The 15,188-nt window shown below is 43.9% G+C and overlaps 1 protein-coding gene across 3 annotated transcripts in view; it reads left to right on the forward strand.

Annotated features, from left to right (window-relative positions):
• The window catches only part of Zmat4 (zinc finger matrin-type 4), a 396,765-nt gene that overhangs the window by 135,226 nt on the left and 246,351 nt on the right, over window positions 1-15,188 (forward strand). For all 3 annotated transcript variants that reach the window (XM_028887786.2, XM_028887784.2, XM_028887787.2), the window contains one exon: window positions 8,324-8,413. In XM_028887786.2, coding sequence (XP_028743619.1) covers window positions 8,324-8,413 — 90 coding nt within the window. The remainder of the gene's footprint in view (window positions 1-8,323; window positions 8,414-15,188) is intronic.

Genomic DNA, 15,188 nt, shown 5'->3' on the forward strand with positions numbered 1-15,188 from the left:
GGAAATGTATTAAAGGGCTGCAGCATTAGGAAGGTTGAGAACCACTGAATTGGACAATGTAAATTCCTTACTGTGTTTTCCTTACACATACACATGTGTTCAAGTTTTTTTTTTGTTATGAATATTATATCCTTCATGTTCTGGCTTAAAACTGCCATTTTCTTAATATTGCCATATGTACATTTTTTTTTCATATCGTTGACCAGTGTTCTGTCTGCTAATGACTGTGATGTCATCTGTCATACAATGTTTTATAATATTTACCTTTCTTGTTTTAGGGCACTCACTAATTTTTGATAGTCACCTTCAGAAATCAGAGACTGTATGTGTCTTTAATCGATCCTTGAAATAAATTTGTAGAAGTAAGATTGTTAGCTGCATTAAGCCGTGCCTTTTTGATGTGTTTTGTTAAACTTCCATAGCAAGATTCTGTGGCATTGCTTACCTCCGAGCTGAACACAGAAATTAAAGTTTTACTGTCAAAATGGATTATGTGTAGTTGAGGAATCTGTACCACTTTGACGGGAGAAAAATAAACCTTAATTTAATTTAAATTTAATTAAATTTTAAAATTGTCAGGTTGCATTTGGATGAATTTCTTAAGTGCCTTTGGTTATCCTTGTTTCTAAAGTTTTAGTTATTTCTTTTGTCTAGTTTCAATATTGCCTTTTCTGTATGAATTAGTATGGTGGCATTTTGTGTATGATCTCACAAATAAAGCTTTCCTGAATATCAGAGGGCAAAGCCAGCCACTAGTTATCTGTGGCACTAACAGTGGTGGCACACACCTTTAATCCCAGCACTTGGCATCTCATGCCTTTGCTCCCAGCACTTGGGAGGCACACACACCTTTAATTTCAGCACTAAGGAGATTGAGACAAGAAGTGATATGGCTGGGTGGAAAGGATTATAAGGTGAGAGGAGAGAGGAGTTCAGTCCTTTCGGCTGAGGAGTTGGTGAGGTGAGAGGTGGCTGTGGCTTGTTCCTTTGTCTCTCTGATCTTTGAGCATTTACCCCGATATCTGGCTCTGGGTTTTTATGAAGGTCAATTAGGATTCCTGGTACAAATTACTGATGTCATGTATTCTGTCAAAGGCCTGTAGTGAATACTGCTGTGTGCTGGCTGGTTTTATGTCTACTTGACACAAGCTAGACTCATTTTGGAAGAGGGAACCTCAATACAAAATCATGCCCCCACTCGACTGGCCTGTGGCAAAGCATGTAGGGTATTTTCTTGATTGATGTAGGAGAGCCCAGCTCACTATGGTCAGTGCCACCCCTTGGCAGGTGCCTTTAGGTGCTACAGGCAAATAGGCTTAACAAGCCAGGGAGAGCAAGCAAGGAGCAGCATTCGCCCATGGCCGCTATATGGGCTCTTGCCTCCCACTTCCTGCCTTGGTCTCTGCCCTGAGTTCCCTGGATGATGAACTACAAGCTGTAAGATGAAATAAACTCTTTCCTCCCCAGAGTGTTGGGCCATGGTGTTCACTGCAGCCACAGAAACCCTGAATGAGGTCCCTGCTTTATCTTGAGCTTCTTGAGGGCACTTTTTTTCACCCATGTCACTGTGTGTTTATTGCTCTTGATTCTTTTGCTGATTAAAAATTTCCCGACTCAGGGTTAGATATGTCCAGCTAGTTTCCTTAGATTCGAGGGCTTTTAATTTTACTTCATTTGTTTATATTTTGTATCGGTGCAGCCATAATGGATGTGTTCCGTCTTGTGGGTATGAATTCTTCAGTTTCAGTCCTTCCCCTCCTCCTCACCTCTGCTTTTCAGACAGGATCTCACTTCATTCCAGCATGCCTTGTACTGACTTTGTAACTTCAAATTCACAATCCTCTTGTTACCTCCCGAGGGCTGGAATTACACACGTGATGTCACACCTAGCCCCCCCCACACTTCACTTCTTTATCTGATTTCTCTTCAACACAATTTGTTTTATCTTAACTTCTGCAAAGATCTGCAGTGCAACTCCATTCTTGAATGCTATAAAAGACTTTCAAATTATGTGATGGCATTTTTAATTTCCTTCCTTTATTAACTCGTATGGTATCATCTCAATCAGTTGTCTGGTTTCATTTTTCAGGTTGTACCCTCGATTCATTTTTTTTCCTCCTCTCATTAAATGACACAGCATGTATGCCATCGACAACTTCTATTTGTCCTTGCACGTGCTTTGAAAATAATTGTTTGATCTTACCTCTGAAGATCTGCTAAAAGCTGTCCTTAGGCTGTGGGTGGAGCTCAAGTGATTGACTGCTTGACATGGGCAAACCCCTGATTTCCATCACCAGCACCACCAGAAGTTTCCTCTACATCACATAGTGTTTTACCTGTGTTGCTCACCCCTGGCGGGCCAGGGGCTAGAAAGGCTTACTACATCCTTCTGTGTGTGCATTGGCCATGCACTGGCCAGGATACTGGGATCCTTTCGGGATCCTCCCATCCAATTCCAGCTCTCAAAGTGGCTACAAACCCTGTTGGTAGCCCACACCTGTGAAGGAGGCCTGGAACCTGGTGGGTTTGGGCAGTTCTGACCTTTTCTATGGTAGTAAAACCTTCCTCTGGGGGTTTCCCTTCCTGCCTTTCTCTATGGCCCAACATGCACACTCACTCAGTGTGGGAAGGTTCTGGACCCAGCTTACTTCTGTGGCAAGGACAGAAGATATAGAAGTCTAGAAGGAAGCCATTCTATAAGCATCTGTAACTCCTATGGTTTCCCTGCCTTTAACCACCTTGACTCCTAGTGTGGGCCAGGACAGCCTTGCTAGTGTTCCTGCCCAGGGTCCGCAGTCATGAACTCTTAAGTGGGGTCCTACCAGCTTTCCTTCCATGCCTTGAGAGGGAATCCCAATTCCCACTAGACAGTTCTCTAAGCCCCAGTGAGGTAGTGTGGTGTTTGTTGTCTTGAAATACCCCAGAAATGGCGGCCTGTGAAAAATCACAGTTCTATAATTATCGGTCCGTTCTGGGCTCTCTCTGTCTCCTTGCTGCTCGTGGCTTTGTTGAGCTGGTTTCTGGAGGAGGTATAGTTAGATGGCTATGATGAAACGGGATGGCAAAAGGCTTATCTAGGAAATCAAGAACGAATCATGAGGATTATTTAAGATCACACCTCTCCTGCCAGCCTCACAACTGAGATCCGAGGATGAAATGGGATGATGAATGTGGAAATTCTCTGAAGACTGCTTGAAGAATTATGCACGTACAAACTTGCTTTGTTATTTCCACATTTTGTATGAAGAGAAGCCTTGTCGGAAGCAAACTCAAGTTAGACTTTTAAAAAAAGGAATGTGCAATCGTGGAAAATGGCTATTTTGGTGGAGCACAAATCAATTCCAGTTCCCATGCTTTGTCCTCCCCCCCTCCCCTTCTGCTCAGCAATCTGAAATAGAGGCTTGCAGCCCTCTTCCTGCTTGTAAAGTACTTCCTCTTTATGTAGTTTCTTGGAAGGTCAAGAGGTTGTTTAGGCAGAGGAAATGGATCTTCAGACAGGTCTGACCCAGGTCAATGCCCAGGGTGGGGCAAAGGTTTTGGTTAAAGTGGAAGAGCTGGGATTTCCCCAGGCCCTCTGGGGAGCTCTAAGGCCTGTGGTTTCTGTGAGGAAAGAAAAGGCTTTGGCTTCAAATGCAAATGCAAGGGCTAGAGAGACCCAGGCTGACTCTTCCTGCTGGAATAGCCTGTTAGTTCCTGTTCACCTTTTCTTCCTTCAAGTAATTGCCCCTTCTCTCTCCTGAAACTCCACTAGCTTCTTCTACACCCTGGAGTATTGTTTTCTACTGGAAGTTACTGTCACATGGTAGTCTGTCCTTTTTTTTTTTTTTTTTTTTAAATTTTATTGCTTCTTTGTGGATTTCACATCATGTATCCTGATCTTAGATCCCATTCATCTCCCTGTCTCCCTTGCTTCCTCCCTCTGCCCTTGCAACCTCCCCAGCAAAACAAAATTTAAAAGTAAGTAAAAAAAAATACTAGAAAAAAAACCTCCAAAAACCAAAACAAACAACAAACAAACAAACAAACAAAATCTCAGCATGGAAGCTGTCGTGTGGTCCAGTGAGTCACACAGTATGTGTATAGTCCATACATTTTTAAAGTGTGCATTACAATGAGCTTATATTATTATACTAGCTGGGGCGGTACTGGAGAGTTTGCTTGCGTGGTGACTATGAGAGAAAGGAGGTGGGCTGACTAACCCAGCTACCACCCAGGCCCAGAACCAGAACTACGAGGTAGCCCACCCCAATATCCACCTCATCTACAAACTGCTGGAGTATGTGAAGGGACTTGACCTGCAAATTCAAAGGATCTCAACGACACAAGGCAATGATAGGGTATCCAAGAAGAGTCCCTCCCAGTGAGGGCCCAGTGTAGCAGGAATTGTTAGAAGGTCTTATTAATAAAAACAAACCCAGGAGCCAGATATTGGGGTGAACACTGAAAGATCAGAGAGACAGAACAGGCCACAGCTAACCTTACCTTGCCAATTCCTCAGCTGATCCTGTTTCCTCAAACTGGAAGCCTCTGAGTCCTCATCCGAATTTATCTCAGCTGAACTGCTGCTAAAAGCCTAAGAGCTTAACAAGGCGCTAGTTCCTGGTCCTCACGCCTTATATACCTTTCTGCTTCCTGCCATCACTTCCTGGGATTAAAGGCGTGTGTCACCATGCCTGGCTGTTCCCAGTGTGGCTTTGAACTCAGAGATCCAGACGGATCCCTGCCTTTGAAATGCTAAGAGGTGTGTGTGCCACCATTTTCTGGCTTCTATATCTAGTGGCTGTTCTGTTCTCTGACCCCAGATAAGTTTATTAGGGTGCACAATATATTGGGGAACTCAGTATCACCACAGCCCATTATTGACAGTGTAGCAGAAGGCAGAGGCCTTGAACCAGACCAATGGCTCTTTGCAGTGAACACTTACTCTGTCCTTTTATAATTTTGAAAGACAGTACACACTGTCAGTAATGACACATCCTGACAATGTAAGACTCTTTTGTCATTGTTGTGTCTATTTATGTCAAAAGACACAGCTAGGGTGATGTAGACACAATGACTACCCTCCTCAGTGCCTGTCAGTACACAGAAGCTGAAAATTTACCATACATTCGACAGCACACATGCTTACTATTATGTACCAAAACAAAATTTAAAATATGTAATAGTTTTCGTTTTTTTTTTTTTTTTTTTTTTTGCTCTTGGCTTAAGAAGGCTCAGGTAATATCAAGTATCCCAATGAAAAAAATATGCATTTGGAGCGTTGATCAGGGCCAATTTTATCAGCTCACATGCCAAACACTTTAGATCAGTGGTGGCTTTTACTAGATGTAATCATGTGATAAAAAGTGAACTGAATGCAGAATTGCCATGGTGTGAGTATTGCCACACTGTTCCTACATATTGCCGGCAAGTTTGTTAAGGAGATAAAAACCAAAAAAACATCATCCTCCACTTTCCCTAACAAATGTTTTTCTTGTTGGCCTCTTCCTGATATACTTATGGCCATTGCGTAATCCAGCTTGGTGTTTGGCTTTCCTGTTCTGTATTCCTCATACAGCCAATGTGTTCCCCGCTCCTCCCTTGTCCATAAGGCCAGTTCACTGCAGCTTTAATCAGCCTTCTGCTGTTGACCCATGTTGGTGTTCAAAGCAGGCAATGCTAAAGTGAACATCTTCGCTACAATTTAATTTTAACTTTCTGTGGGAAGTTTGTTTGTTAGAGTGGCATTCCTGTGCCAAATTTCAAGGAATTTCTGGAAGGTACTCGGTTAGAGAAGTCAGTTGGAGACACCCAGTGAAGTGGTTCAGAGTCTCCTGATGAGGATGTGGTGAGAGCCAGGACGCATGGGGATGTCTGTTACAGCGTGCTGAAGTCTCAGAAACAAACTTTGGGGACCCCTTCCTATGGTCAATTGGTCAATTCAAAATTCAGTATTCTAACAAAATGGACCCCTTCTACAGAGTGGACTGGCTGCCACTTTCCTTCTGGGTCAGCTGTGGGTAGAAATGTAGGATCTGACTCTGGCAGTGGGAGAAAGTGATGGGGTGGAACCAAGAAGCCCAAGTAGAGGGTGTGGGGGCACTCATGACAGAGGAACCAAGGTAGCTTCCTTTCTACCCCAGAGCCTGTAGTGGTTTCCAAGTCTTTAGCCATAGTCCCAGGCAAAACCATGCCTGCCCTGTGCAAATAGGGCCTGAGAAGCCGAAGGGAAATATCAGAAGTGCAGTCCTCAAAATTACTGAAAAGCCTCAAATCCCAGCCTCTCTCCTTACTAATGGATTCAGAGAAAGGCTGACATTTATTCGCCTTTTCCATTTCAGATAATGGGTTTTCACTAGTTCTGTCAAACTGCAGTTAAATAGCTTGGTGAACTTTGCCTTTGGCGGGGAGTCTTTTCAAGAGAAACAACAAACCAGGAAAGGGAGAAAAGAGGCTACAAGGGGGGCCACACCCAGAGAGGTCCGACTGCGCCATCACCCTGTCCTCTGGGTGTGTCGGTAATACAGGAACTGCCGAGTTGGGAATCAGTTTCAATCCGTGTGAATGTGAACAGTTACCACTCTGTTTACCAATTACCATGTACATCTGCTTTGCCATCCACCCAGGCTCTGTGTCCTGAAGACTTTTAAGGGTCCTTTTTAATTCTCCTGCCTGGGGCTGTATTTTGAATAATACTGCTATCTTTTATCTCCTCCCCGTTGTAAAAAAAAAAAAATGTATGTAGGTTTTTGTAATCAGCATTTCTCTCTCTCTCTCTCTCTCTCTTCTCTCTCTCTCTTTCTCTCTCTCTCTCTCTCTCTCTCTCTCTCACCACACACACACACACACACACACACACACACAGAGAGAGAGAGAGAGAGAGAGAGAGAGAGAGAGAGAGAGAGAGAGAGAGAGAGAGAGAGAAATACTAGTTTGTACCACATCATTTTTAAACATATTGTAGAAGTTGAGCAACGTTGGGTCATGCCATGTCCTCACAGGTCTCTAGTTCCCCATCCTATCATTTTTCCAGATGTCAAGAAAATACTCCAGCCAACTTTAATTAGACCTTGCTCTGGAACCTAGAGATGACCACAGTGTGTTTCCAGCCACACTGGAATTTGTAAAAAATTGTATCCATTTGTAAAATTTCTCATGCTCTATTACTGCTTTTAAACCCCCTTGAAGGCCTTGAAAAGCATCCAGGGACTGTTTGGAAGTGTCATCTTCTTGTTCTAGGCAGAATAATGAAATTAAGAAGTGATGAATGAGGAAGGCAGGGAGAAAGGATTTATAGTGCACGCCGCAAACAAAATGCAACTCCCTGTGTTTGCCTCGGTGGCTAATCCATAAAAGTAAGCCATCATCCTGGAGGCCGGCGAGCACTCAGCTGGGAATGAAGACAGCGTGGAGCAGAAAGAGGCCTCCAGAAGGAGGGAATCTCCAAGAAAGGGAAGAGAAAGGGGATTGAAATGAGAATACAGTGGGTCCCAACCCACTGGTGTAGTCAATGGAAAGAAAAGTGGGGTTGTGGAGATCACAGTGTTTCATGTGAAATCTTCTCATTCAGCTCTCACAACAGCCACGATAGCATTGTGTTCATTGTGTATGTGGAGAAGAATCAGACCCATTTAGACGAAGGGTTCATGCCAGCTGATGACGTCGTGCTCTGACATCATGCAGCAAGCAGGTGGTAGAGCTGGGACCGGGACTCTGAAGTTCAGGGATGCTTTCTGATCTCTTCTTTCCTGCTCCAGGGAGAACATGTAAGTTAGAATTCCAAGTCTTCAGAGCGATGGAGGTGAGGCCCAGGGTCCTTTGCTCACAGGACTAGGAGAAAGCGAACCAAGATGGGATGAATGTCTCCTTGCTGGCCTTGGCCCAGTCAATGGCCCACAGACCTTCGCCATTTACCTGAAGCTGTTTGCCTGTGTTACTTCTAGGACACTTGGGCTCTGACTAGTTGCCAGGCTTGTTGTCAGTGCCCCAAGTCTGAGCTCGGGCGAGACCTGAGAGCGGACATCCGGGTGCTCTCTTCACCACAGTGGATCTGACCACAATGTCCTCTGCTTACCTCTCTTTTGACGACAATTAAATACATGCCATAAAGTGAACTGATTCATAACTCTCGGTCGCTAGTTTTATTTATCCTGAAATGATACTGGCTTGGGAATTTAGATTAATTCGGTCTACCTCAAGCTGAATCCTGTGGAAACTGCAGGAGCACAAGCAAGTATTTTCTACTGAAAATTCCTTGCATCTGCGTTCACTGTCTGCCTTTCCAAGTCACTCCTCACAAGCGGCTACTATTTCACAGTAATCTCCTTTTGTTTTTCCTCCCCAGAGTCGAAAACATGCAAGCAAAGTCCGACTATATTACATGCTTCACCCCAGGGATGGTGGATGTCCTGCCAAGAGGCTCCGGGCAGAAAATGTGAGTATAGGGTACCACATGATGTCCTGGGGGCTTTGCTATGAATCTTGCAGGTGTGAGAATTGTAGGTGTGCGCAGCTGAGTGCCAAAGCTAAAAGAATAGAGGTAATGCTCATTCACGGGCCGCGGGACAGAAGGGGAGCGGTTCCTGTTCTTGACTTGCTTTTTCTTTTCTACCACAATTTGTTAAGACCCTCAAGCTTTTGGTGATGTTCACTGGAGCCCTTCAGAGAAAGAAGGTGCAGAAGTGCTGGGGGCAGAGCCAGGGTAGGTGACAGGAAGACAGGGCCACCAAAGACCAAGTGTGGGAAGATAAGACCTAAACGGCAAAACTGTCAGAAATAGCAAATGCTTTGTTCTTTATATATTTGATTTCGCTGCTGTGCAGAATGGAATGCCAGCTTGTTAATTTATAATGGAGACTGTACATGTCTTCTGCAAAGAGACATACTTGGGCTTTTTCATCAGTGACCCCCTCCCCTCTCCCCGAGGGAGAATTTACTTGGGAAGACAATGAAAATTGGGAAGTTGAGGTATGATATCAGAGCACTGGGTTCCTTCCAGCCAGGCTTTTCTCTTGGCAGGGACTGCTGCATGGGAAATCCTCATCCTCTAGCTACAGAGGTCCTGCACGCTAACACTGAACATTAACACATTACAATTTGGGTTCTGAGAGACTGTGCTATAAAATTGGTACCACATGCTGTCAGTGTGTAGGCCTTGATCCTTTTTTTTTTTTTTAATATGGGATCATTGAAGAAATATTGCAGAGCATGGACTTGGAGGGTTTTCTGGGAAGAAAATAAGCATCAAGAAACTATGTGTGGTTGAAGTTGGAGAGTCCTTGGATGATCCCCTCACACCCATGTCATGTATGCCTCTTAGCACTGCAGCATGATCTGGTGGCAGGTAGACTGAGCTGGCCAGGGGACTTGTCATCACTGCCAGGCAAGGCAGCATTCAGAGCTCGTTGGAGGGAAAGAAAAATGGCTTGGAAAATTTGCCAACTGCTGAGGCCCAGGACTCAGTCTGCTTTTCACTTTGGCGTCTGACACAAGTAAGTGACCTTGTGTCACCTCTATGGAACATTAAATAGTTATACATTCCTCACTAGATCTTGTGACTGTTACATGAAATGGTAAACACGATGTACACAGGCGATGTTGGCATAATGAAGCAAGTAGGCGAGGCAGACGTGTTGGCAAGAAAGCAGGAGAGCGGTGAGGGCTTAATGATGTATATGGATTAGCTTTGATAACACGATGCATTTATTAACAGTGTTCAAAAAGAACCACAGAGGCAAAACGTAGGGACATCCTGCAAAAAGGTCCCAGTCAGGGAAACTTGCTGCAGAAGGGCTAGCATTTGCTGGGGTCTGGGATATGAATGGAGTTTATCAGATGGAGGAGGGATGTGGGAGGGAGGGAAATGATGCTAATGTCTTTTAGCTGCATGCCTGTCAAAACCACTTGCTAAGCCATAGATGAGTTAGCCTTACTCAGCTTTTGTGGGACCTCAGAATCCTGTTCCTACACTGAAATCATGCCTTCTGCCGATGAACAGGTTGAGCAGAACTGTTTTTATTTCCCAAAATAACTCAGTAGTGGTACTTGGATTCTTCCTCGGGAGTTATGAGTGCTTTACGCTCACAGTCAGGAGATGGTGTGAATTTCAGGCCTACTGGATAAACAGCTATTTGGACATGTATTTATTGATTACTTATATATAATGTGAATGTTGCACTTACTTGTGAGCTTCTTGGCCACTGAGGGCTGGGAACTGAAAAGGAATGGGCCTCAGACTGGTTTTGTATATGTAGACTGTATTTGTAGATCTAGTGAGAACACAACTTTTGCCTCTTTGAGCAGATCTACAATTTTCTTCACTCAGGCTCTGTTCTGGCCAATGATCTTGGACCCAGTTCATAGAAGGGGAGCTATTTGGATTTTAGAACAAGGAGAATTTTCAAGTCTTCTTTACTTAATACCCCTTTGAAAACTTTCTCTCTCATGTATCCTGGGTTTTGGAAAATTTTATCTACCAATGATTTATTATTTATCAAATCACTTCCCATAACTTATTAATCATACTATGAAAGTCAATCATAAACAGAAAAGCAACAATCTAATCCTGCTTTAGGTGAAGACACAGTTGGTGATTTTGTTACCCCATGTGTACAGTTCACAGGTAAACATGACATTTCCACTGATGTGGAAATATTCCAGTCTGATGTGCTGGGTAGAGCTCAGAAACCATTTCAGCTCCGGCCTGGGACTCTGAGGATATGTGCTGTATTTGGAGTAACTTGTCCTGTACAGACTCACACTGAGAAACCAAAAGAATGAATATACAGTGTTCAATGACAACCCATATAGAAAAGGAGAAGGCTGACTCCCAACCTGTAGTATTTAGTCCAGCCAAGGAGAACAATCTGCTGTAAATCATACTTAGACGGTGGCAGATTGCTCTTTCTGAAAACAGTCCAAGAAGCCATGCATTAACTCTATAGCAGGAGGCACCCAGCTGGACTATTGATCAGTGACAGCATCCCTCAGCTTCATCCCTTGCTGCCAGTTTAGGACCAAGCAGAGAATGGCAGGCACGCACCCCTAACAGCAGCATGGGGTACTTTGCCTCTAGCTGGACCTCCCCCAGCTTCACTCACAGCAACTTACAGTCAGGGGACACGTGCCTGAAGTCTTCCTTGTTTTCTATGAGGAAGCATCCTTCTTTTCCTGTCTTTGAGTCTCCCTTAAACCCATGTGGTGGTGCTTGGCTCAGTGTATATCAAATTCCATATTACTAGCTTTTGCATGTGGAGGGTCTTCACTCATTTTCACAGGGCTGTAAAACGAGGCTAAGAGCAGCGTCAAACTCACAGCTTCATCTGGGATGTCACTCATGTTCCCTTAGCACCCTGTTTTCACATTTTGCAGCTGGCCATCTCTCTGCCAGCACCCTGGTTCCCCGGGGGATCCACAGCTCTTCCACTGACGTCTATGTTCCTTCTACTCTTCCCATTCTGGGTGCTGTGGGACGTGCGTAACCAGAGTCCGGGACTGAGAAGCGCTTCCACATCTCCCCCTCAATTCCAGGAAAGGGGATGGCTTCTGAAGACAGAGACCACTTGTTCCTGGATTTCCCCAGGCTCCTTGTACTGCCCCACTTACCCTACTCATGGTGCTAAGAAGATATGGGGCACCCAACACATAGAACAGCCTGTGTTTAAAAACCCTCCATTCGTTTCTGTCTCTTGTTTTAGCATTTCTGGCTTCCCAAAACCCCCTTCATATACCTATGCTTAAGACTCTGCAGCTAAAGCTTCCATTCCCTAGCCCCTTGCCTGAAACTTTAGAGCAAGGCATTTCCCTTTGAGGCCAAAGAGTAAAATCAAATATGAAATACATTTTTATAGTTGATTGTCTTAAAGACATTTTCAGTAATTCCCGACGCGCTAGAGTCAAATGGACTTGAGAGATGCACTAACCCATAGCGACTCGGCCTTGCACCACTGGCCACCTCATTATCTTCTCCCCATGGATCACATGCTTTGCAAACATCTATTTAGGAAACAGCACTTTAAGGGAAACCGGGGTTTAGATTTTGTTGCTTTTGATTCTCGAAAAGCATAAGGAGCTGCCAATCCAAGTTGCCAATCACTGCTAAGTAAACAACACATTTTTATGTAGTTGCTGTATAATTTCCTGTAAAGGGTAAAGCTTGCATTTGGTTAGTGCAATGAGGATGCATGGATACACTTTCTTTTTTTGAGGTCTGAAACATTCAGCATGGCTTGAGGACCTCCAGGTCCCAGCCATCTTGGAATCCAGGTGGGAGTTGAGGGTGGGATGTCAGTCTCATCTAGACTTTTCTTATTACTGAGGTGAAAAATAAGGCTGAAGGTATATAAGCCATGATATATATGCCATGGCATGCCACAACTGAGCTTGCTACCCTACCTCCTTCACTCCTGTCCCCAATGTGTCTCAAAGCTGCCTCTGACCTTTGACATTAATGCTGAGTCCTGATCCAGAACAACGTTGCTGTGGGAACAAGTATAATAGTGGCTGGCACTTCCCACATTCTCCCCACGTGGCTTTAAGTAGGTGACACACTTTAGTAGCGTTCACCCTCAACCTGTGTGTGAGGTAGAGACAGGCATTATCCGCACTCAAAGAGACTGAATGACTTGACTCCAGTCAGACAGCTGGTAAATGACAGAGACATGTCTGGGAAAACAGAAAACAAAATCAAAGAAAGCTCGTTTTCCTCGGTGTGTTCTCTAGCTTTCCCATGCTACTTCATGAGACAGCTTGCGTGCATCTCTACATGCCGGAAGGTACTAGATGGCCCTTCATTCCAAAACGGTAGGGAAGTTCTATTTGCAATCTGTGTGTCTTAACACAGTGTGCTTTGTGCTTCTAGAGAATGCCTGAGTACAGGGAAGGTGTTCCCACAGCCCCTGATGGATTAGTTCAGGCTGCGCTTTCTAAGCAGGGTGACACCTAGCTAATTCTTGAAAGAGGATGCTAGTGAACCAATGAGAAAAGTGGAGATGGCATCTGTAAGAGTGGGGCCAGTGTGAGCCATAGCTTTAGGGAGACAGAACAGAAGCCCAAGGCATTTCTACCATGGATAGCACTCTGGGCAGCGGCCAGTTTCAGACCAGAGTTCCAGGAGAGAAGAAGCTAAAATGACTTGAAGTCCTCCCTCTGAAGACTAGGAGAGCCTGCTACTTGCCTCCCTCCCATCTGTGGTAGCTTCTGCAATCCCCGCTTCATAGCCTGGTACTTTCTCTGTCCTCTCATCTTCTAGAAGGATCTCAGGAGAGGACATGTAATAGTTCTGTTTAGACTCCATTTCCAAGTGAGGTCTCATGTCTAAAAGGTCATGAATATGGAGGTGAGATTATTCATCAAATACACTGTTAGAAACAAGAGTCTGCATTAGAAACTGAATGTGGTGGTGTGTGCCTTTGACCATGGCACTTGGAAGCTGGAGGCAGGAGGACTGGGAGGGAGTTCAGGCTCATCCTTGGTTGAATAGGGAGATGGAAGACAATGAGAGAGGAGGGGGAGAGAGGGGGGAAGATAGATAGGTGATAGATAATAGATGATAGATAGATAAATAGATAGATGATAGGTAGATAGATGATAGGTAGATAGATGATAGGTAGATAGATGATAGGTAGATAGATGATAGGTAGATAGATAGATGATAGGTAGATAGATGATAGATAGATAGATAGCTGATAGATAGATAATAGATAGATAAATGGATGGATAGATAGATAGATAGATAGATAGATAGATAGATAGATAGATAGATAGATAGGCAGAATGATTATGAATGTCTGAACTGGTAGACACTGATAGCAATCTCTCACCTGTAGCCCTAACACATATTGTACCCGCACTCTGCTTTCCTAGGTGGCATGAGCTGGGTTCAGAGTAAATTTTTAAGGCAGGTGCATTTCCACCCCCGCTGAGTGTTTGGACTCCTAGACTTCAGAGCTAGACGACGGGCTTCTGTTCCTGGCCCTGCTACATCTTAGTTTGATAACATTGTTTGGGACTGCTAAACCTTAATGACTATGATTATAACCGGGGCTGTAATTAGTGCTCTTGCCTGTCTTTTAGAAGTGTGAAGGGGCTCAAATAAAATCTTCCTGTTTGTGAAAGAGCGTGATAGAGTCTGAAGGGTATGGAAAGTATTAATGCAGGGAGACTTTTCTTCTTTGTTTTTGGATTATTTCCCGATCTCTGGCACCTCCCACAATGAATCTATCAGCCCATTTCTATGGAGCTTCTACTATGTGTACATGTAGGATACATTGCAAAGGACACATGGATGTGGAGCTTGTTACACACCTGGAGAGGAAAGGAATACATAAAGAAATGCAACAATTAAGCGCACATTTGTGTCATCCTTATGTTAGTGAAGCAGATGACCAGAGAAGTTATTGCTTCCCTAGGACTTAGAAAGTTCTAGAGGACTGGATACGGTTGATATAAGTATGGGGCTTGTTCCAGGTGGGCCCTGTCCAAAGCCTTGTTCAAAATCTCACAGGCAAGTAAGATATTGTGGAGTCTAGTGAGGCAGACTTCCAAAGACCCTTCATACTGACTTAAAAGTAATGAACTGATTAATTTTATATGTATGGATTTTCTACATGTATGTCTCTGTACCATGTGCCCGTCTGTTACACACAGAGGCTGGAAAAGGGCATTGGACTTCCTGAGCCTGGAGTTAGGACAGACAGTAGTGGGCCACCAATTTGGGTGCTAAGAATCAAACCTGAGTCCTCTAGAAGAGTAGCCGGTGGTCTCAATTCCTACACCATCTCTCCAGCACCACGTTGACTTTTATTCAACATTTATTTAGAAAGATCCTTTGAAAAAAATTCCAATGAAATGTTTCTTCTATAGATAAGAAGGAGAAAGGGAGAGGGGTTAGGAGGAAGAAGAGAATTTCAGGGATGGGAGGGACAATTAGTATTTAGATACATTACATATATGTATGAAGATGTTATCTCTAAACACATTATGTGTAATTAGATATGCTACTAAAACACTAATTTTTTAATATTCAAAGTAAAGAACAAAATCTATATACCAGGTATAACTTTAAAATTTGTTTGCAAACATAGCTTATGAATAGTTGAAGTTGCTCACCTTTGGTCATGGTAGAATGGCTTCCATGAACACGCATAGGTTGTATTGTTTGAAGTATGTTTCTTGCTTCTCTGCTTATTTTTATTATGATAAACCATGCC

The sequence above is a fragment of the Peromyscus leucopus genome, chromosome 17 (assembly GCF_004664715.2).
Source record: "Peromyscus leucopus breed LL Stock chromosome 17, UCI_PerLeu_2.1, whole genome shotgun sequence".
Classification (NCBI taxonomy): Eukaryota; Metazoa; Chordata; class Mammalia; order Rodentia; family Cricetidae; genus Peromyscus; species Peromyscus leucopus.